Here is a 22,579-nt window from a genome sequence, read left to right on the forward strand (position 1 = left end):
GTTAACTCTAGGGGTGTACCATCTAAGGCACCTCACGATTCGATTCGATTATGATTCAGGGTGCTACGATTCGATTATTCAACGATTATCACGATATTAATGATAAAAACGATTATCATGATTTTTTGTGCATTTTTTCCCCCTCACTTAGTGCCCACTTCAAACTTTGAAACAATGTACAGCTGTTTCTCGGTATACATAAATCAAAGTAATCAAACAAATTCAAATCCAAAAAAAAGTATTTTTTATTGATGTCAAGTGGTCCATCAGCAACCATGGCATAAACTTTGTGCCTGTAGCTGTGGCCTAAAGAGCCAATACAACAAAAGGCTGCCCCTGCTGACAAAAGATCAACAGTTACCTCCCTTAAGTGCAAACAACAGCAGATATGTCATATATGCAGATATATGTTCAATTTGAATTTACTACTTGGCGTGCAGCATATCTAGACACCTACATCTAGATATCTATGTCTATATGTCTAGGCGGTAGTGTGACGTCAGCGGGAGCTACGGGAGCTGCAGTGTTGTTGTGTGTGTGTTTTTTCGACTGCTGATGCTAACGCATGTTTCTGATCCCTGCTCTTGGAATAAACATCGCCACGCTGTCAAATGCCTCTGGACTTCTTTCAGACAGATTACAGAGATAAATGTTTTGGTTGTTTTGTTGACCTCTGAACTGAAAGCTTTGTTTACGGCGCCACGCCATGCGCAGTACGGCTCGTTGTTTCCAGGGCTACTTGAGGCGACACACGCTGCTTTTTGTTCCAGTGTAGTGTAAAATGGATGAGTATCTATTGGATGAATATGTTGTGGACGAGAACTTTTAATGATTTTCTCTTTAGCAAAAGCAGCGTTAGCATTTAGCACTAGCTTTTAATCCAGAAGAATGAATCTCACGCTCTGTGACTGTGGCTACAGAGCTAGCTGTCGCCATATTAACCGGTCCGTCACTACAGATGTCCGGGTGGTGCGCAGGAACAATACTTTGGTTCCGCAAGTGGCGTCCGTGCTCCTGGCGTCTAGTTATTATGAAAAATAATTGATTTTGAATATTTATGAATCGTAATCGAATCATTATGTGTCATATCACGATTAATCTAATAATCGATGTATCAGCACACCTCTAGAGCAAAGTAGTCTGGCAAGTTTGCTGGGGGCACGAAAATAAACCGTTTTTCTTCTCAAACCAATATGTGTTCGAAAGAGTGATATATTTGCATCACAGAACGGTTGTTCATGAAAAAGTCAGACCTCGTAAACGCTTGGCACTATTTTCTCTCCCTTCATATCACTCCACGCCGTCTCCAGCTGCAGGCAGCGCGGAGATGTTAACAGCTAAAGCTAGAGTTAGCTAGCTTTTTCCTCGCGGTAAACAAAGTGAAACCAGCGCGGCTGCCAGGAGTCGGCGCGGAGTGATATGAAGGGAAAGGACTTACGGTAGATGGTCAATATGCATCCGCGCCGCTAGATGGAGCCAAAGTATCACTGACCAGAGAGCAAGTGGAGCGATGAAATGAGATCAAATGGTCTGATGAAAAATGGCGGATCGTCTGGAACAAAGGGGCTCGAACGCTGGACAACTGAGCAAACAACAGAGGAGAAGTTATGATACCAACTTTAAACTGATGGTGATCAACGCAGCAGAGTCATCAAACTACTGCCAAGCCGCCAGGAGATCTGGTGGAGCAGAGCCTCGTTCTTATTGGAGAGCACAGAAAAAACGCCTACAGATGCTAACACTATGAGAAAAGCTTTCCATGGTCCCAGAGCAACGCCTCAGAGAGACTGATAGAAGGGTGAGTGAATACGTCACTGAAAGACGGAAAGACGGAATGTCCACCACCAGAGCCTGATTCAGCTGAAGGAACTGGAAAGTTATTTACATCATTTATGCAGTTTGGACCCTTGAGGCTTCTTATTTGTTGCTTATTGTTTCTTATTTTGAGAAAGAGAATATATTTTTTCATTTTATATCTCGTGAAATGTTATCTCAGTTGTGAGTTTTTGAGTTTATAATAATTGTATAATAAAAAGTTGTTTTATGAGTGGCCTTATTGTCTTCAGCATTTTTTTTTTCCACAAAATGATCGTTGAAAAATAGGGGATGATCGGAGTCGTCTTATATTCGGGCCAATACGGTACTTTTTTTTTAAAAGTTGACCTTAAGCGATGTTTTTGAGTTATGCGTGCTTATATATAAGTATAGTTCAATTAACTCTAAGGTTATTAGTTAGAGACACTCAAAAGCAAGAACATGCTATACCAACTTAATATAATTAAGTCAGAACAACTTTTTCTAAAACTTTGAATATACTCTACTTAATCTATTTAATTATTTTGAATATTCGGGTTTACAGTGTGAACTCACCATCAGCCTCTGAGCAAAGAGCACAAAGTCAGCAAGAACAAAGATTTTCTTTCTGTCTTCATCTCTGAGGACTTTCTTTACCAGCTGGACGGTTTCTGTCTTCCAGATGGACTCCTGAGGGGAGACAGAGACAGAGTTCAGGACTCATCAGGTTTCAGTGATTCTCACTTCCCATCATGCAGCTTGAGTTCATCGACATTCCAGTGAAATATGTTTGATCTGAAGTTGAGCTGAGAGTATGAAGAGTCCAGCTCAAGTCAGGAGCATCCAGACTGGGCCAAGAGAGGTCAAAGGTCAAGAATTAGATTATTTCTAAAAGCAAATCTAACAAACTGAGTCTGACCTGAAGTCTTAAGGCTCTATTTTGAAGGCTCAATGTGGCTGGCGGAGGCCGCGTATTCGTACTTTCGACAGGAACAGAAGAGGGTTTCTGATTGGTCGGCTGCGTTTGCACTGAGATGGGCGTGGCCACGCACCAGGGGGAGGGGTCGACAGATTCAGCAGGGCGCAGTGATAATTTCGTGCCGAAGGTCCGGTGATAATTGGTCTAAGAAAAACTCAGAGGCAGGTTTCCAGCTTGTCAAAGCAATTAAAGATACACAAGATCACTCATGACATAAATACTGTACATTTTTTCTCAGCGCTTCTCTCTCCTCTTTCTGTGTTTGGACTGCTGGGTTTGAGCCTGAGGAGCTCCTGTGGTTGTTTAGAAGCGATTTCTCAATGTCTCAATGAAAAATAAATAAATAAAAATGACTTGTGTTTCAGCACTGCAGTCTCAACCTTGCATCCGACCTCAAGTGGAGTGTGAGATGATTTCTTGGGATCGCCAAATATTTTAGGAAAACTTAGATGCACATAAATAATTTTGGATTACTGTTTCTGACAAGGAGTGTTGTTGTTGTTTTGTTTTTGTTTTTTTTTGGTTTTGTTTTTTTGGGGGCGGGTGTTTGCTGTGACCCGGTCTTTGTTCAGCGACGTGGACCGTGCAGCAGCGGCTCGGTGCCGGGCTGTACTGTGTGCTGACAGCGGGCGCTCAGCGTGTCCGCTGCTGGGTGAGCTCTGCGCTGCAGCGTCTGGAGCGGAGGGTGGCAGAGCGCCCTCTGCTGGGGGCTGAAGACTGCTGAACACCAGAACCTGTCAAGTGGGAGGGAGATCTTTTCATCATGTCACAGATAATGATGCGCTTCACCTGGGAGGATTGAACCTGGATTGCTTTAAAGGGGCTGTATCATGTAAAATTTTCTTTTTGTATGTGTTAACCTTGTTATATAGTTATTTACTCATCACAAACACCCCCAAAGCATTTTTCTTTCCTTCATGCCTGTGTGTTTGAGCTTTCCTTGTTTTTCTAATGCTCAGAGAGGCAGCCCCTCCTGTACCTGTGCGGTCTGTCTGTTCTAGTGACAATCAGCGTTGCCGCTTTTTGTTTGCAATTGTTTTTTGGCGACTTCCAGGAACTCGGTCCAGCTGCAGACCACAGACCCTACAAAACACTACAAAACACGCCCACTGGGGGAACCGTCTGTGTTTGCGTCTCCGCACCAGAGCAGAACTGCGTCTCCTTTCAAACCACTTCCTGTTCTGCTGGCGGAGAGAAGTGCGCTCCTTCACTTTGCAGCTTTCTTTTCTTTTTCATCACGACTCTGACATAAAGCCGTCGTTCTGACTGCAGAGATCAGAGTGAAATCTCGTCTGTGTCTCGGATCTCTGCTCCATCCGCCTGGTCCAGAGGACAAACGGTGAGTTTTAATGAGCCTCACTGTCTCCCTGTGTCAAGAGCTTCAGCTGCTTTTAGAGTCTTTTAGAGCTGGAAACTGGACGATGGACTGATTTCATGCTTCATGCTTCACATTTGCTCTGAATCGCATTGCTTGGTTTATTTATCTCTATTTTCTCACTGAGAACTGAGACTCGTGTTGAAAGTGAAAGTAAAAAACTAATTTGAAGCTCTTCAGTTCTTTCTTTCGTCTCTTTTCTCAGAATGCTTTCATTCTCTGGTTTGTTCTTGTCCAGCTCCTCTACTCCTCAGCAGCAGAGCCTGAAACAGAGACCAGTCACTTTCTGATCCAAATCACTGACCGTTTTTATAAAGCGACAAAACTTCCTTGACCTCACCCACAGTGGGGGGCGGGGCCCACAGACATCATGACATCATGATGGCATGCTGCCCTGACTGGAGGTCACGGGCCTGTGAGGCGGCCATCTTGCTGAGGTCCCTCTGGCCCCACAGCCATGAAGTCTGCAGAGGAACCACATGTTTTCACCATGAAGGTGATCAGAAGTCAGTCAGCTTTGATTCATGGAGGACAGACAGACAGAAACAGAACAGAAGCAGCTCAGGAAGTGTTCAGGCTGATTGAGGTTGTTGTTGATGGAGGGTTTTAGGATTGTTTCAGTTATCATCATTTTGATCATCATTATTATATTGATATGGTCATATCTATTATCACAGCCATCATAATGATTAATATTGGTTTCAGGGTTCTAACATATCTACAAACTCTGACATTGTGGGTTTGGCGGTTGTGTGATTGATCAGTCATTGCAGGTTTTGTCCTGGCCCTGGAGTCCAGCATCAGTATTGATCAGGTTTTAGTGATCAGGTCTGGGCTGGGTAGCCGCTGTGGGGGCCAGTTCTCCTGGGTGTGGTCATGGCCCTCTGGCTGAGAGGGGGGGTCGGCTCTTGAGCTCTTGGGGCCCTGGGCTCTCGGCTCTGCCCCCCCTGGGCGTCCGGTGCCCGGAGGGATCGGTGCCTGCTGGTCTTGGATTCCTGGGGCCCCGTGGCTGCCGGGGGTCCCAGACAGAGCCTTCCTCTGCCCCCTTCTGGACCCGTATGTGGACGTGTTCCTGTGGGGGGTTCTGGGATCGGGGCTCTGGGATGGCCGCCGGTTCTCTGAGCCCTGAAGGCCTCTCTGGCCTGTTTCTGGTCTTCTCAGGGGTCAGAGGTCATGATCAGTCCCCTTGTTGTCTTGTGGGCTGGTAGACTAATGACTGTCTGGATCAGGTCTCTCCTGATGCCCTGCTGTGTAATTTGACACCTGGATCCTCAGCTTTTCGCCCCAGATCACTGCCAGCTATGTTCTCTAACTGCAGTCCATAGGATCTTCTCTGTTCTCTCTCTGTTCAGGTTCTGGAGTGTGGTTTCTAATGGAAGGATGGTGGAACCTTTGCTCTCTTCCTTCTCTACACTCTGTTTGTTTGTTTGTTTCCTTCTCTCTCTGTCTTTCTGTCCTCCTCTCAGCTCCAGCAATATCATGTTCCAGGATTCATATCAATAAAATAAAGTCAGAAATCATGTTATCAAGAGGAGCTTTACAGCTATAAGCTCTTCTTTTTTTTAAAAAAAAAAAAACCCATATCTTTATTGATTTGATTTTTTGACTGAGTACAGCATTTATCAAACGGTGAGTAACATTCTTTCAGTCTTAGAAATCACTTCCCTTCCTCCCCCCACCCCGAACAGAGTCCTCAGTACACTTATATGGTGAAAATGAAAAGTTAAGGTAACATCTATCACAACCTTGAAGGGGTTGTACCATGCTTTTTTTAGCTGGTCTGAACCCTAGCTTTGGCATTAACATGGTAATGGTTTATTTTTGGCGCTAAGGAAAAGTCACTTTGTGTGAAATAAAAGATTTTCTGGGGCTAATTCTGAAACCCGGAGGAGAAAACGCTCCGTTTCACAGAAAATCCCGCCTCTCCCCCTGTGGACTTTGACTGACAGCATACTTCAACCAATCAGCGCTTATTTTATCATCTTTTTTCATCAAAAAATCCCATCAAACAATAAAAAAACAAAGTATCTGTTTCTCTGGACTTATGTCGATTTGTTCCAACTGTTGATGTGATCATATTAAAACTGCTTTATCTGTAACAGGTCCATTAGAGGTCCAATATCAGTCAAAACAAAATAAAACAAAACAATAAGCTGAGGGACGCACACTGAATGAAAACAACAATAACCCAATAAAATATGAATAAAATAAAATAAAATTCAAATTAAAAGGGTATAGTCTTACATGACAATTCTTAGGTTTGAGAAGTTAGGAGATCAGGTCTAGACTCCAAAAACACAAACGAATTCCAAATATTAGGAAAAATATGACATTTTTGTTTAATTGTGTATGTGAGTCTTTCAATTGATAAACATGAAGAAAGGTCCTTAATCCACATGTTAAAAAAGGGCAATTAACACTTTTCCAATGTCTGGCAATAATCCGTTTAGCATGTATTAAGCAGAGGTTCCGCAGTTTGCTCTCACGTGTTCTCAGGTGTTTCTGGTATCAATCCCAGGATGCAGATCTGTGGTTCCAGGGGGATCTTTTTATGTAATATAGTGGAAGGTGTGTCAATTATTTTTTTCCAAAATATTTGTAAATATTTATATTTCCAAACACAGTGGAATAGAGTTCCCCTTTCCTCACTGCATTTTATCCAGCTATCAGGAATATTGGAGTTGATTTCATTCAGTTTTTCAGGCGTTATATACGTTCTCATTAGCCAATTATATTGGATCAATTTTAATCTGCTATTAAAGCTGGCCTACCTAATTCTCTGGATTTGAACTGTAAACCACGCCCCCTTCTTCGCGCCACTCACACAGTCTCTCCCTGTCCCTCTCCGGCACCTCCTCCAAGACTTGTAGTCAAGACTGCTTCAACCAAGACCAAGACACTACCAAGACCAGAGAGTCTCAAGACCAAGACCAAGACCAATAAGTCAAGACCAAGACCGGTTCAGCTCGAGACCAAGACCGAGACCAAAACCAGAGAGTTGTAGAACATCAGCACCATCCTGGATTCAGCTGCGTAAATATGAGATTCTATTTAACTCCAGGAGTAAAGTGACTATAAATGTATGTATGACCGCTATTTCTACACTATCTGAGGATTGACTCTTGAGTGCTGTTCAGGACTGACATGACCGTTTATGCCCCCCACTCCAGATACCGTTACATATTTCTATGTCAATAGGTGTAGAAACTCGACCTGCAGTTAGAAATGAAATGTGATTGGTGTCTTGTCTCATTATCACACAGCAACGTTTGAATAGTTAGAGTAATGTAGCGTTTCCTGTATATAATTCATTCTGTCAAGTGTTCATTTATTTCATTAATCATATATTCAGTTTTATTATCAATAATTGAACATGTTAGTAAAGTTCCATTAAGATGGAATTCAAATTCTGCCAGATTTAAACACTTTTTTCGAAAGTAATGCAATAGCTACTTTGCCTAGTAATTAGTTACTTTTAAAATATTGTAACTCAGTTACTAAGCCACTTTTTTGATGAAATAACTAATAACTATAACTGATTACTTTTTAAGAGTAACTTGCCCAAGCCTGGAGATAAATACACATGATTTAAGTGTGATAAAGTTATTTAAGTGGAACACATATGGACATTATTTAAGTGTGAGAGACGTGGACAATTACATAAATTTTAAGTGTTTTTGTTTACAATATAAAAAAAAAAACATGATTCAAATATGTGTTATATTGTATAAGGGTCACAGATGCTCCACATTTGTTTTTTGTTTTTTTGTTGTTTTTTTTTTTCTGTGTCGTTTCTTCATTTCTGTAAACATGGCAAATTTCCAATTGTTTTGAACGCCTCACTGAGGTCCAAGCTGCCATAAACGTTACTGGAGAGCAGCAGCAGCAGCAGAGACATGGTTGATGAGAGGAGCAGCTGGTGAGCACTGAAACTGAAGAATGATGAAGTTCCACCTTAGAAATGTACCACCAGCTGAACTTACAAATCCCTTCCAGACCGTTCAGCCAGTCCGAGACATTCCGAGACCGAGAGACCCAAGACCACAGACTGTCGAGGCAGAGACGAGACCAAGACCACAAAAAAGTGCTCTCGAGATCAGTCTCGAGAACTACAAGTCTACCTCCTCCGTGTGCGTGCACGAGATTGCGCACACGTACATGCACGTGGCTCCTTCCTGTTCAGAAGACGACAAATTTTGCACGTACACTCTTTGTAGAGGAAGCTGGGGGCTGGCTTTCAGTTCAGTTCAGTTCAGTTTATTCATTTGTCCCTTGAAGGGCGATTTGGTTTGCAGCAGCTTTACATAACATGAGATATACATGACAGAATGAGCAGCACAGACCTCGGTGCATAGCCAGCTCCAGTACAAAATAAAAAAACAGATCAGCAAGGTGGACCCATCAAACCAAACTGTGCGAGACATTCCAGAGAGGTAAATAAGAAATAACAGACTACTGTCAGCAAATATACAGTGCATAGTGAAAGCATGGTTAACATTACCAGTGAGTAGCTAGAAACGACATCGGTAAGGGGCTATTACTTCCTCTTCTCCTCGGCGTTTAAAGCGTGGATTGAGAGAGGCACAAAGGAGAATTTATATCTGTTATTAGTAGCTAGAGGAACAGTAAGGCGGAGGCCAGAGGGAAGAAGCTTAGACTCCTGATACAGGGGGTGAGTTTTATCTCTTCAAATGAGCTCGGCTCTCTTAAAGGAATACTCCACCCAAAAAACGATTTGGCCTCATTTTCTACTCACCCTCATGCTGAGAAACACTCTGGAGCATTGTTTTGATGTCTCAAATGCAGATGGAGGTACTGGGGGGATTTTCGTTGTGAACAAACAGGGACCGACCGAGCCTGAAAGAAAAAACGGCCCATAAAGTCCACAAAACATGCCTATATTCTTTCATACTGCTCGTCCGCTGTAATCCAAGTGTCCTGAGCGGTAACGTCCATAATTAATTCTAAACGAGGTCATTAAGTACAGTTTTAGAGCGTAAACAGTGCTATATCGTACTTCCACAGCGCTCGTCTGTACGCGCACCCAGAACTATGGAAGCCGCGGCAGACCAAGCCAGACACTTGCGCCTCTGTGCTTTAGCACAGTAGTCCCTGAATGTCATAAATTTCCTCCAGGCTGCTGAACTTCACCCCGGCTACTTTGGAAGCAATGCGCACAATTCTCTCAAGGGAGTTTTTGTCCTCGACACAAGGTTACTGCACCAACACAGGATGCAAAAGGAAACAACAGACTCAATAAAAGCACAGTAAAACATTTTCGTCAGGCTTCTGTCTACCTGGAATTTGGCGAGCTTCCTCAGACAAAAGAGGCGCTGCTGACCCTTTTTACAGAGCATGTCACAGTTCACATCGGGTTTTAAGTGAGTTATCCTTTACAGTGCTGAGATATTTATAACTGCTCACCAGTTCAACTCTCTCATTGTGGACGACACTGCGATGAGGAACCTGAGTCGTACGTCTAAAATACATTTTTCTTTCGTTTTAGGAACGCTGATCTGTAAGTAGGTAGTACTGTACTGTACTGTAAATAGCGACTGAAACGCCCCCGAATCTTTCCTGAGCTTTACTTTCACTCTCTCACAAGGTCACAGCTCTTTGTTCTGCCAGGAGGGACTCAGGAGAGACAGGCTGAGGACAATCCAGCAGCAGCAGGTAGGTCAAACACACACAGCATGGTGGGCTCAGGATGCTGTTTGTCACTGAAAGGCCTATAACCTCTGACCTCTGCATCGCTTTAGTTCACCAAATTCCGTTCAGTCTGTTTTTCACTGAATCCAGAGACAATGTCAGAAGTGTGTGTGTGTGTGTGTGTTCTTGTAGATACTCAGTTGTCAGGGCCAGAATTGCTTTTTAACCAACAGAGTGAGGACATTTTAGCCAGTCCTCACTTTTTGACAGACCTTTCTGAGGGTTAAGATTTGACTTTTGGGTTCGGGTTACAACTAGGCTTAGGTCAGGTTTAGGGTATGGGTTAGGGTTAGGCATTTATTTTTGATGATTAGGGTAAGGGGCTAGGAAATGCATTATGTCAATGAGTGTCCTCACAATAGAAGTACAAACGTACAAACGTGTGTGTGTGTGTGTGTGTGTGTGTGTGTGAGTGAGAGTGATTTAAATTTTGCTAAAACACAATGTTTTAGCAAACTGTTCTGTTTGTAATGAAAGACTTTTAAAAACCTCATGAACCGCTGTGTTTCAGTGGGGAGAGCAGTCGTCTCTCGAGCATAAGATTGTTGGTTTGAGTCCTGTCTCTGCATGTTGAAGTGTCCTTGGGCAAGACACTGAACCCTGCAATGTCCCCAGTGGATGGACTGAGTGCCTTACATGGCAGCTGGTGTGTGAATGTGAGCGTGAATGGGTGAATGTGATATTGCAGTGTAAAGTGCTTTGGGCTCTGGCAGTGCAGGGGCCCATGTCAGACTCTCATTTGCAGACTTCTCTTCTGCTTTTAATAAAATGCAGCCCCACATCTTGATTCAACAGCTGGCTTCAGATTTTAACCTTCCGGACCAATTGTTGTCATTGATTTTAGATTTTCTCACTGATCGGGTCCAGCGTGTTCTGGTCAATGGTTGCTTGTCTCCTCCCACCACCTCCAACATGGGGTCTCCTCAAGGCTGTGTCCTGTCTCCTGTTCTTTTTATTCTCTACACCAACAACTGCAGATCCGCTGAGGAGCACAGATTTCTGATTAAATTTTCAGATGACACAGTTCTGGTTTCTCTGCTGTCACGAAAGGAGGGAAATCATGGTCCTGCTTTAGGCCATTTTGTTAAGTGGTGCGAGGAAAACTACCTTGATTTAAATGTTTTAAAAACTAAGGATATGGTCATTGATTTTAGACGGACTTCCTCCCACAGTGTCAGTGCCATCCATGGAGAAAACGTGGAAATTGTCAATAGTTATAAATATCTGGGCACGGTGATAGATGACAAATTAAGATTTGACATGAACACTGAGAACATTGTCAAACGTGGGCAGCAGCGGACCTACTTGTTGAGAAGGTTGAACTCTTTTAATGTGAACAAAACTCTTAAATAATTTTCACTGCTCGTTTATTGAGAGTTTACTCACATTTTCTTTTATCTGTTGGTTTCAATCCTTGTCTGTGAGGGACAAAAACAAACTGCAGAACATTGTCAAGACCTGCTCTAAAATCACAGGTGTTAAACTGAGAGACTTGGGAGCAGCAGGTGCTGAGTAAAGCACAGACTATCTTGGCTCAGCTTCTTCATCCTCTGACTCCAGAGTTTATCTTGATGCCTTCTGGATGCCGGTATTATGCTCCAGCTCGGAAAACTAATCATTTTTCAAACTCTTTTGTGCCTTCTGCAATCAAATTATTGAATTCCAGTTCTTAAATTGTTTATTGTATTGCTTGTTTTAATATTGTTCAACCTGAGTTCCACTTGTGGTTAAACTGGACTGTCTCATGTTGTATTTACGTGTGAAACTGCTCGAGATGTGCTGCAAATGAATTGGCCTATGGGATCAATAAAGTTTTCTGAATCTGAATCTAAAAAGCGAAAAATAAGTGTAGTCCATTTACCAAATAACAGGACTTGTCTGATGTGATGTTTGTCTGCAGGATGGTGCTGAAGATCTTCCTGCTCTTCGGCCTCCTCGTCCTCACAGAGGACTTCAGTAAGTAGAGGATCTCTATGGAAATCTACTTTCTGCAGGAGGAGGGGAATCTGTCTAGAACCAGTCAGAACCTCACTTCTCTCAACCTCCTGGTGTTTCTTTCAGTCATGATCCACAGTTGAATTCAGGTGAGGGTGGAGGTTGGAGTTCCAGCTCAGCTCCATCTTCAGTCCACCACAGAGACTGAAAACCAGCAAAGAAAAGAAGCAAAACATTCAGAGAGAGGTGAAAAGTCTGTAAGAATGTGGATGAGAGTTAAGTTTCTTTTGCTTGGACAGATCTGACGGAAGATGAGTGGAAGGAGCTCGGTCCTGACGTAGCTGCCCTGCACCGCCTCCGAGGACTGTCCCATCACAGTCTGCAGGGGGTCTCCGTTCAGAGGTAACAGAACGTCATGACACAAACTCAGCTCTGAATTCATGATCTGGACCAGGCCAGTGAAACTTGTTCAGAACTCATGTTCTTCAGTTAAACTGCTGTTCCTCTTCAGAGATCTGACATGTTGAGAACCGTGTAGTACCGTGTGTCCACTAGTTGCTGCTGTTTGTTTTTGTAATGAAACAGCAGAGAACAAAACACTCTAACATTGACAATGGAGAACTCCTAGTTGGATTGTTATTACACTGACTGTCAACTCTAAAACTACCAAGTCCAGGAGGATCTGGACTGGGACCAGGACTAATAGGATATGGAGGAGAACCAGGACCAATAGGATATGGACTAGGACCAGAACCAGGAGAATTATGGACCAGGAATATGACCAAGTCCAGGACCAGAAGCAGGACCAGGTCCAGGTCCAGTTTCAGAAAAGTTGTGCTTTGCTGTTTCCTTGACCATGAAGTCAGAGGGTTTTCCAAAAGCTCCAATGTGCGTTGTCTTGGAAACTGACTCTCAAAATGGTGAAATTTTTGTGTTTTCCGTGTGAACGGCTCCTGATTGCCTGTGTTTCCTCTCAGACAGACGAGGAGAGTGAGGCGAGGATGTGATAATACTTTCTCTTTTCCATGGTGTGATGCTGTGTCCTGTATTCACAAGTTGTTCATCATATGTTTCCTGAAGTTCTCCTCCTTTCTTGTGTTTCTGCTCGGACGTCGTATACTGTAGTGGATGGTTGTGGCTTTATGATTTTCAGGTTTTGTGTGTGTGTGTTCTTTCTGTCTTATTGTGTGTCCTTCTTTCAGAGCTGACGAGCCGAAGAGTTGGCTGAAGCCTCTTCAGAAATGTGATAACTCCACCTGTTGTGTCAGTCGAAGGGAACAGGTGAGTAGATTCTCTCAGAGAGAGCAGGAAACTGTAACGACAGGGTAGGTCCTTACATGTTTCACCCAGCAGGGGTGATTAAATGTTGTCCTGTGCTTTGATCTTAATATTTATAACTTGGATCACTGTGGTTATTTAATCTGGGGGCACGTTTAATGTCTATAAAATAATATGAAAAGTCAGTATCTGGACATTTGTAGCTGGGGAGCGTGGAACCTCGAGACGTTAAATTAAAAAAACTCTCATTCTTTCAAAACTCCGGACACAAGCTTCCTGGAGTACCATCCGGCAGCCACATGTTGGAGACTCATGTTTACTTCCCGCGTAAAGACAAATAAAAAAAAATCTCTGTGCACTGTGAATCCCAACAAGTTCCTGTTGCTGTCAGCACCTGTAACTTTTGTGACCACAATATGCGGGGCCAACCTTGGCTAAGGTGGTCACCTCGGGCGCCATGGACGGGGTGCCAAATTGTCATCCAATTTTTTTTTTTTTTTGTACTGACCACCACACCAGCTGGATAGATTCAATATGTGTCCTACAGTATCCCTAATATGCGACAGGACATGAGTCAATACCACTTGCAACCCCCCCATAGACAAAGCTTGAGATTTGAGATACTTCCCTGGGGCAAAAAAACAGCCAGGACAATCACTGATTACATGACAAGGAAGTATTATTCTAACGATGATCACATAAGGTAACAGGAAACGAGGAACCAAGAATAACAGAGTGTGTGACCATCTTGAAAGCGACTTTCATGACCGACCGAAAGAGGAAGTTTTATGATGTGTTCATATTTTTGAAGTACTTGCGGTTCTTTGTTTTGCAGGACTTGGACAACTTCTTGGCAAAGATTAAGGAGCAGAAGGTTCAAGACTGGCTGATCAGTGCTTCAGAGATCTCACACAGCTACAGCCAAAAGCTTCTGGTAATGACTGATGAAGAGAAGTCCACCAAAGCCAGAGCCCAACAGGAGTACTACACCGATCTTCATTACTCAGCGATTATCAGCAAAGGGTACCTGCTCAATGACTCCTGTCTACCAGAGGTGGACAGCTCCACTGTGGTAAAGGTATTTGGACGTGTTTCAGAAGATGGACTCACTGTGTCAGACCTTCCTGGCTCAGCTCTTGCAGATCTGCTCTTGACAATACCACTGAGAGCAGCTCCAGTTTTCTCTCTGGATGGAAACACCACCACAGACTTCCAACACAACTTCATTCGTGTTTCCGTGGCCCGGGCCCTCCAAGCAGTCCTGGAAATAAACCATGGCAATCATCACATTTACCAGGTGATGGATCAACCCAACTCCTACCTGTTCCCACAAAGAGCAGTTGATAACAGCACACAGTACAGCCACCAGCAGATCATCATGCTGGAAGATGACCCTGTCGTCAGAAAAGCTGCGACTTCTCTATTTAAGAAGCATCCATCAGTCAGCGCAGTCTATCAGCTGGATCAGAACCACAGACTCAAACTGATTCGTGGTGAATCCACTCCTTTGTCTGCGGACAGCAGGCTGGTGCTGGTCGGCCATGGGGTCCGAGGTGGCTCTGGAAAGATGAGACTGGGGAGTTTCACACCCGAAGATGTGAGTAGAATCATTCAGAGCACCTCCAGGGTCAGCGACGCAATCAAAACTACCAGTGTGGTGGGATGTGAGGTCGGATCAGATCCAAACTTCATGGAAGCTCTGATGAAGGACCTCAGGAGCGCTGGCATCACAACCAATTTGCGCGCGAGGAAGTCCAAGGTCCAAGTCTTAAACACCGGAGAGAAAATCACTCAAGAACTCTCTCCAGAAGGAGTGTGGAAACATAAAGATGACAGCCAGAAAGTGGTTGCAACTCTGGATCAGAATGGAGAGATCATCATTAGAAATGAGGCTGGTAGTAAAGGAGAAGAAGTTTTTCCTAAGGAAAAGAACTTTCTTGTTAAACCAAAGAAAGGCAGACAAAACAAAAACCAAGGAACCCAAGCCAACGTCGACACAAACATCTGGCCAGAAGAACCAAGAAGATTTGTTAACCTGGACATTTTTGAGGGGGGAAACAAGCATGAAGTCCACCAAAGAAAGAATTACATGATAGAACTTGAGGGAATTACCTGGGCCCTTTTTCATTGTGATCAACCATCTCCAAGGAAAATCAATCTCAACAACAACCGACCACTGAGAGAACAATTCACGATAGCAGAAAGAGATGGGAACAATATTAGATGGCTGGACAATGAGGAACAAATAAGACGAGTCCTTCAAGAATGTTATGAGGTCAGATCAGGAAAAGATGTTCTAAATGTTGTTCGTCACTACGGAAAGAGCAAAGAAAATAAAGTCACCTACGTGATGGTCGGTGACTGGATCCTGAAGATTGATCCGGAAAGTCTTTATGCATTTCCAGTTGGAAAGAAACTTGACAACAATCAAATGGGAAACAACAACAAAATTAAGGAGGTGAGAGGGTACATAGAAAGGCAGGTTGGAAAAGAAAGCTATGCGGCCATGAGAGCAGCAATTACGAAAAAAGGTGAGTACGTTGCATTTGTAAGATGTATCTTTCAGGGAGAGCGACTTGGACTCCCAGCAGACACTGAGGCCTCTTACGCCATATATTTTACTGCATCCACCATTTGTGAACCTTCCAGAAACTTCAGGACATTCCCTCTTACTCTTATGGCTCTTAAATTGACCGAAAACTTTGATGAAACAGGGAGGAGCTTCTTTTTTGAGGACCATCCAATGGCAAGAGGAGGAAGCTGGGTTAATAAGGACAAACGAGGATTCAGTGGTGCAGGAGATTCTGGAGATTCAAGCAAAAAGAACAACCTGAAAGAAGTCACAAACCTGGAAATTGAAATTTTCACAAAGTGGAGGCAAACTGTTGATCAGAATGAAGTCCTCAGTTCAATGATAGAACTCTTACAAAACTTTAAGGTCTTCACAGATGCTGCTGCTGCTCAGTGCTTCACAGAGGATAATAACAAATTCAGAGAAATGACTGAGGCACAACAGCCAAATGCATCTGGATCACTGGGCGGTCATGGGGATGGCTATGTGACACTACAAGATTTAAACTCTTCAGAATTAGAGAGTTCCTTCAAACACGAGTCCTATTTCTCCAGAGCCTCTGCGTCAATAACCGAGGAGATTTGCGTTAAGCTGACAGCAAAATATGGTGAAAATCTGGCAAAGTTGCGTGTGAAAGAAAGAACAGCCCACATAGAAAATGGAGAGTTTGTATGTCAGCTTGTGCCTGAGGGAGCTGATGATCAACCAAGAGAATTCAGGACCAAGTTATCTACAGAGAGCAGACACTACAATGAGAAGATGCTGAAGAGCATAAACACAGCAACTGGAGACATGAAGACTCACAGCTCAAAACCTTCCCACCAAGTCAACAAGAAGGTGGAGCAAATTGGAGATGATGTTGGAGTTCTGGGTCTCATCAAATATGCAACCGCCATGATGAAGAGCCCTGCAATGAGGGGAGCAATGATAGCTGTACTGATAGTGGGCATTGGATTTGGGGTTTACAGTCTATTCAACTTTCACGATGCTGAGGGCGACGTGTTGATGGACATGGAGACTATCACGGGCAACATCCACTCTGACCTTCTCGAATCTGGTTATGAAAGCTCCGTTCTGAATGGCTCCGACGGAAACAACGTGTTGGTGTCCACTGGTGAAGATTGCCTGGTTGGAGAAGACGAAAACGACATGTTGGCTTCCACTGGTGAAGATTACTTGGTTGGAGAAGACGAAAACGACATGTTCGACATGTTAGCGTCCATTGGTGAAGAGTTTGTGGTTGTACAACAAGAAAACGACTCCCTTGGTGAAGAGTTTGTGGTTGTAGAACAAGAAAACGACTCCATTGGTGAAGAGTCCGTGGTTGTAGAAGACTTCTTCATTCGTGAAGTGAAAGTGATGGACAGGGGTCGTGGCAGAGACCATGGTGTCCATCAGCAGGACTGGCCCAAGCTTTTTATGCACCCTACACGAGCCCGAGACAAGCGCCGTCATCCACCCGGGGAGGGGGGTGCCGCCACCGCCACTGCCTCACTTCTCTCCCAATATTTAGGGACCCAGCCAGGAGGGCATGGTGACCGATGGCCACCATCCCCGGAGGGCATGGTCTCTATTGTTATTCACTTGCTTCCTCTTATTAGTATTTTGACAGCTCCAAGTATATCACACATTTCCGGCTCCGAACCCCAATTTGACCCCCTAAACATGCATGCCAACTCACCAAATTTGGCACGCACATCATGACCGGCAAAAAATTTTATAAAATGGAAAAATTATACCCATCTGCTCTCTAGCGCCACCTAGAAACAGTAAAATGGTCGCTATGGCCCGTAGGAATGTCGTAGAGAAATCAAACCAACACTCCTGCGTTCATCTCATCAAGATCTACATTTCACACACTGACACACACTTGACCTAAATCCAACAGGAAGTCCACAATTTCCCTTTCAAAGTAAAATTTTGCTCAAAATCACTCCTCAATTATTTCCTCCGAGACCGTTTGTCGTACAGACATTAAACTAACCTTTCCTCTGCCCCATATCTGAACCGGAGCTTGGGCGTCTGCCTGGGCGAGCGGCTTCGATCCAGGCTCTGTGATGACCGCCGGCTGTCTGAGCTCTGAGGGCCTCTCTGGCCTGCTTCTGGCCTTCTAAGGGGTCAGAGGTCATATATGCATGATCACCATCAGCATCACTATCACCATCATATTTGCATGATCACACTGATCTTTAATTACTCTTCACATACTCGGTTAATATGTGTGGTCCTGTCAGTTTTTGTGTTGGTTGTCGGCTGTTTTGGTGTTGTCTAGATTGGGGGTTTGGGATTGTTTTTGGTTGCGTGTGGTGCATAGACAACACTGTTATGTATTGTGAATTTGTACATAGGTTGTGCCCCTCCCCCCCCCGTTCTCGCTCTCTTTATCCTTATCTGTTTTTGTCTCTTGCTCTCTGAGCGTTTCCGTCCCGGTCCTGTCCGGCAGCCATGCCAGATGCCAGCTTTAAATAAAGGCTCCTCAGCTGCCGGACAGGACAAGGGGGGAAAAAAAAACCAAAAACAAAAAAACAAAAGACATCAGACTAACGCGACGCGACATGACAGAAGAGAAGTTTCTCTACAAAAGTTGTGAACAACTTTGTCAAAAGTCTCACGGTGTGGATTTTATTAGCGTTCAAAGTTGGAAGTCTGAAATCCTGCCTTGCTCCGGCCCTCATCCGTTATAATGGGGAAAAAATGGAAAAACTCATCTTTCTTCAGCACCTCGAACAAGTGTTGAGTGTGCCTAAACCGTGAATCCTATCAACAAACCGAGCACACGTGAAGCCTCACCAGGTTCTCCCGAACAAGATGATCTAACATAAGTGGGGAAAATATCTTGATATATTGCAGTTTTCACAAGAATGAAAAGGTGTGTGTTTTGCATTTTTATTGCTCTCAGTTATAATGGAGCCGGATGGGAAAAAATCTCGTGCTTCTCACAAACTGAGGCCTATACGGTCCAAACTAAAAGTCTGACTGCTCTGAAAGCCTCACCAACTGAAAGACAACCAAATTTCCTATCAAACATGATACTTTTTGTTCAGTTTTGCCAAACAGGAATGGAACAATGAGCACTGTTTCCCAAACAGAAACCTTTATTTTCTCCTCTCTCCCACTCTAACTGACATGACCATATATGGGCATATGGTGCAGTTACACAGCTGACAGCAGCTGTCAATCAAACTCTGACACTCAGTGCCTCCATTCAGTGACTCTTAAAAGCAGATGGGAGAAGCTAACTACTCCATGTTAGTGGATGGGACATGCTAACACCGACATGTTAGTGGATGGGAGATGCTAACAACTCCATGTTAGTGGGTGAGAGATGCTAACAGATACATCTTAGTGGATGGGAGATGCTAACAGCTACATCTTAGTGGATGGGAGATGCTAACAGCTACATCTTAGTGGATGGGAGATGCTAACAACCCCCATGTCTGTGGGTGGACGTCTCAGTTGCGGGCCGGCGGGGAGGCTCGTGCCGACCAATGCCACTTGCGACTTTAATTCAAATTACTATTCCTCCGTGTGGAGGAATTTGGGATGGCAATTCAGTGCCCCATCTGCAGCCGCCAACACATCATCACTTACTAAAAAATAATCGAGTCAAATAATGTCAGAAATTTAATCGGACCAATCTTCCTGATCTAGTTATAAACCAAACATGGGTTCAGTTCAATTCTGGGGGTTTCAAGCTTTCATGAGCCTCCAGATTCCAAACCATGACTGAAAAATCACATGAGATCAGTTGTTTCTTCACTGAGTGATTTATTCAACCTGCAGAAATATGACAATGAAATGTTGTGTAATTCACTTGATCACAATCTGAAATGTTTGTTTTTACCTCCCTGTGAACACAAAGTCAGAACTGTTTTGGCTCTCATTAAAATAAAGGATTGCCTGAATTAAAGAAACAGTCTTAATTTATTCTTCACTCTTTGCCGGCGACATTAGCTGCTAGCGTGACTTTAAAATGAACCCCGACTATAATGATTAATTCGCTCTATGTGGTTCAGCTTGCTGTCAGTAACACCGTGTCAGAAGTTGAGATTGTGTCCTGTCAACTGATGGATGTTGAAGGAATCGTTCAAAGCCAGCTAGTTCGTCGGTGTCTAACAGCTAAGCGAATATTTATTTTTTTATGCAATTAATGTGATTTTTGAGCACAGGTATAGATACTTGGGGAGCTCTCCCACAGGCATCTTCCCACTCTTTTCTTAATTTTCTCTCCTTAGGAAAGCTGTGGATGCTCACCACACTTCCTTTATTTCCCTTGTTTTCAAAATTACATCCAAAAACGACGCATTGTGGCATTTTGTTCAGTTGTAGCTGACGACAGAAGTAGTTTGTGAGTTGTTTGTGGCTTTGCTCGGTGAACAGACAACTACCTGACGTCATCACTCCCAGAATGCATTGCGCGGCCAAAACATGGCCACAATCATGTAAACAATAATCTTATAAACGAGTGACATTTTATAACTTACGCATTGTGTTTATACTTTTCTAACAGCGTATTTTAAGTGCAGACATCAGTGACTACATTTGTAGAGCTAATTGTTGTTTTAATCGGGGTTCACTTTAAGTGATGTGGACTCAGAGTAAAAGTCCTCTGCAAAGCGATTGCTAGATTTGTAACATTTACTGAAATGTCCCAACGCATCAAAGCTGTTGTCTCTGTGCTGCTGTTGTCTCTGTGCTACTGGGTATGCCCCCCCGGGTTCTTGGTTCAGCCCGACCGATCCTGATTGGATGATTTAGATTTGGGCTGGGCTTATACAAGGCTGACAGTCTGACGGTCAGAATCTGAGGCTGTAAAAATGCTTTTTTCTATGAATCTTTGGACTTTTAATCCAAAAAATATAATGAAATCCAAATAAACTGATTTGAAGAAACTCTGAACCTCCACCTTAGGTTTTTTTCCTGATCCTAGAATCTAGAACCTCACCGGGTAGGAACCTGGCCACACGTCACCGCTTTAGAAGCTGCTGGAACACACAGTGGGAAAAATTTCAAATGTGAATATTTTTTTTTTAAATTTCATCATTTGATGAATGAATCATTTTATCTCCTGATTTTTGTAAGTTTCTGGTGTCTGGTTGCTTCAGCGACTGGTTTAAACTGTCCCAGCATCGATGAACAGGAGCTTCGGTTGACATTTCAACCCTGTTTCAGCCACTTGCCGACCTTCTGCTGCTCACGGTCGATCCAATCAAAGCCACAGAGAGAAAACAGTCTATATTTCACCCAGTCATGTAAGAGGAAACACTTCTTTGACTGTTCTACACTGTTAACCCGAAAGTTCTTTCTAAGCAAACAGTTTGAGTACAGACCACTTGAATATATTAGTTCTGATAAGTTTTGTAGCATTACTTAAACAATATGAGTGTATAAGTAGGGTGTGAGACAGTTATTAAATGTACTTGTTTTTTTCAGTTCATAAAACTTAGACTTATAAGTTTTAGATCAGGCGGCAGTTCTGACCTGCGTTGATTGACTGAAAATTCAAAACAGGCCCGGGCCTGTCTGTCAGAGGGTACAGACGCCATTTTCTTTTTCACAGAGAGGTGTGGGCGGTCATATATAAATGTTTCCAGTCTCCGTCAGATTTGAAGAATTGCTTCTTGCCCTCTAATGCTTCCTCTTTCATTAATCTCACATGCTCAGGGAAGACCAGTGAGGTTTACTGAACCACATGTTTACAACATGGTGAGTTCAAGATGTAAAGCTTTTAACACATCATCAGAATTGATCATCAAATAACTGATGGAGAGTTGTCAACAACTCATTTTTTTTAATGTGATTTAGCAAAGAATTGGGCAAGGGATCGCAATAGGCTCCAGAAATAGCAGAGAAAACTCATTTTACTGTCGCAGGAGGACTTCTCACCCAGCGGTCCTATGGAGTGGGCCCTCCCCGGGCGTCGCACCGTGAGGATGAGGTTCGCTTTCAGCGGTACTTCCGCCTCTCCCGGGCCCAGTTTGACGAGCTTCTGGCCCGCATCAGCACTCAGAGTGCTCGTCTGTGATTGGATGACGCGCACGTTGACGCTTCCAAAGTTCAATTTTCCCAACTTCAGGCGCTGACGCATGCAACGCGTGACGTGCGTGACGAAACGCTCGGAAAGCAACGCTCGAAAAGCGCCTGACGCGCATTAGGTCCGTTGAAGTTTGTCCACCATAGACTTTGAATGTAAAAGAGGCGCCCGTGACGCTTGCAACACGTCCGGTGTGAATGCCCCATTAATGTGTCATTCACACCAAGTCCCTCACAGCTGTATTCAGTTGATCCTTCAGCACCATGGACAGCTCTATCAGTCCTTTTCCACTGGTTCCTTCTCAGCTTTACAATCAGACAATCAACCCTGAACATGAACAATACATGTGTTATGACAGTTAGGGTCGAACACCAATGTAAGAAAAAGACAATGATTAAGCTAATTTGTTGACATGATGGCAGTTTTGAACATTGGGCTTCAGCAGTAAACCACTTGTTAGAGTCACTTGTTCTTTGTGGTAAACTTCTCTTTCTTTCAAAGCTACAGGACTCCAGATGTTCACTTAACCTACTCTAGTACAGCATTTTATGAAAGTCAGTCAAAATCATTGGTGGCACCATCATCACCAGTGGCAGCAGATGATCCAGACTACTTTAACTGAATATCATGTAAAATAGAGCAAGTCCTGGAAACAGTGGCCCTCATTTATCAAACGGTGGTACGACGGTATATGGGCGTACGCCCGTCGTACGTCCATATGAAAGACGAGTTCGGCACTAATCAATTTGATCGTGATCGTTCGGAAAGATGAAATCTCACGACAGCTCTGACATCGTGTAGCAAGTTTCAGTCAGTGAGGACTTGCGGTGCAGCGCAGAAAAACCTGGCGGAGCGTGAAAATAATTCCAAAGAACATCTCAAACACGCCGTAAAGCACAAGCA

General features: G+C 43.7%; 1 protein-coding gene across 1 annotated transcript; it reads left to right on the top strand.

Annotated features, from left to right (window-relative positions):
• Positions 1 to 3,859: 3,859 nt before the first annotated feature.
• Positions 3,860 to 17,405, top strand: LOC115384130 (uncharacterized). Its single transcript, XM_030086462.1, has 6 exons — positions 3,860 to 4,112; positions 9,754 to 9,821; positions 11,758 to 11,813; positions 12,092 to 12,194; positions 12,995 to 13,073; positions 13,906 to 17,405. Exons 3-6 carry the CDS (start codon positions 11,759 to 11,761, stop codon positions 17,344 to 17,346), a joined length of 3,678 nt encoding a protein of 1,225 aa, XP_029942322.1. The 5' UTR covers positions 3,860 to 4,112; positions 9,754 to 9,821; position 11,758; the 3' UTR covers positions 17,347 to 17,405.
• Positions 17,406 to 22,579: the final 5,174 nt, after the last annotated feature.

The sequence above is a fragment of the Salarias fasciatus genome, assembly GCF_902148845.1.
Source record: "Salarias fasciatus chromosome 23 unlocalized genomic scaffold, fSalaFa1.1 super_scaffold_20, whole genome shotgun sequence".
NCBI lineage: Eukaryota > Metazoa > Chordata > Actinopteri > Blenniiformes > Blenniidae > Salarias > Salarias fasciatus.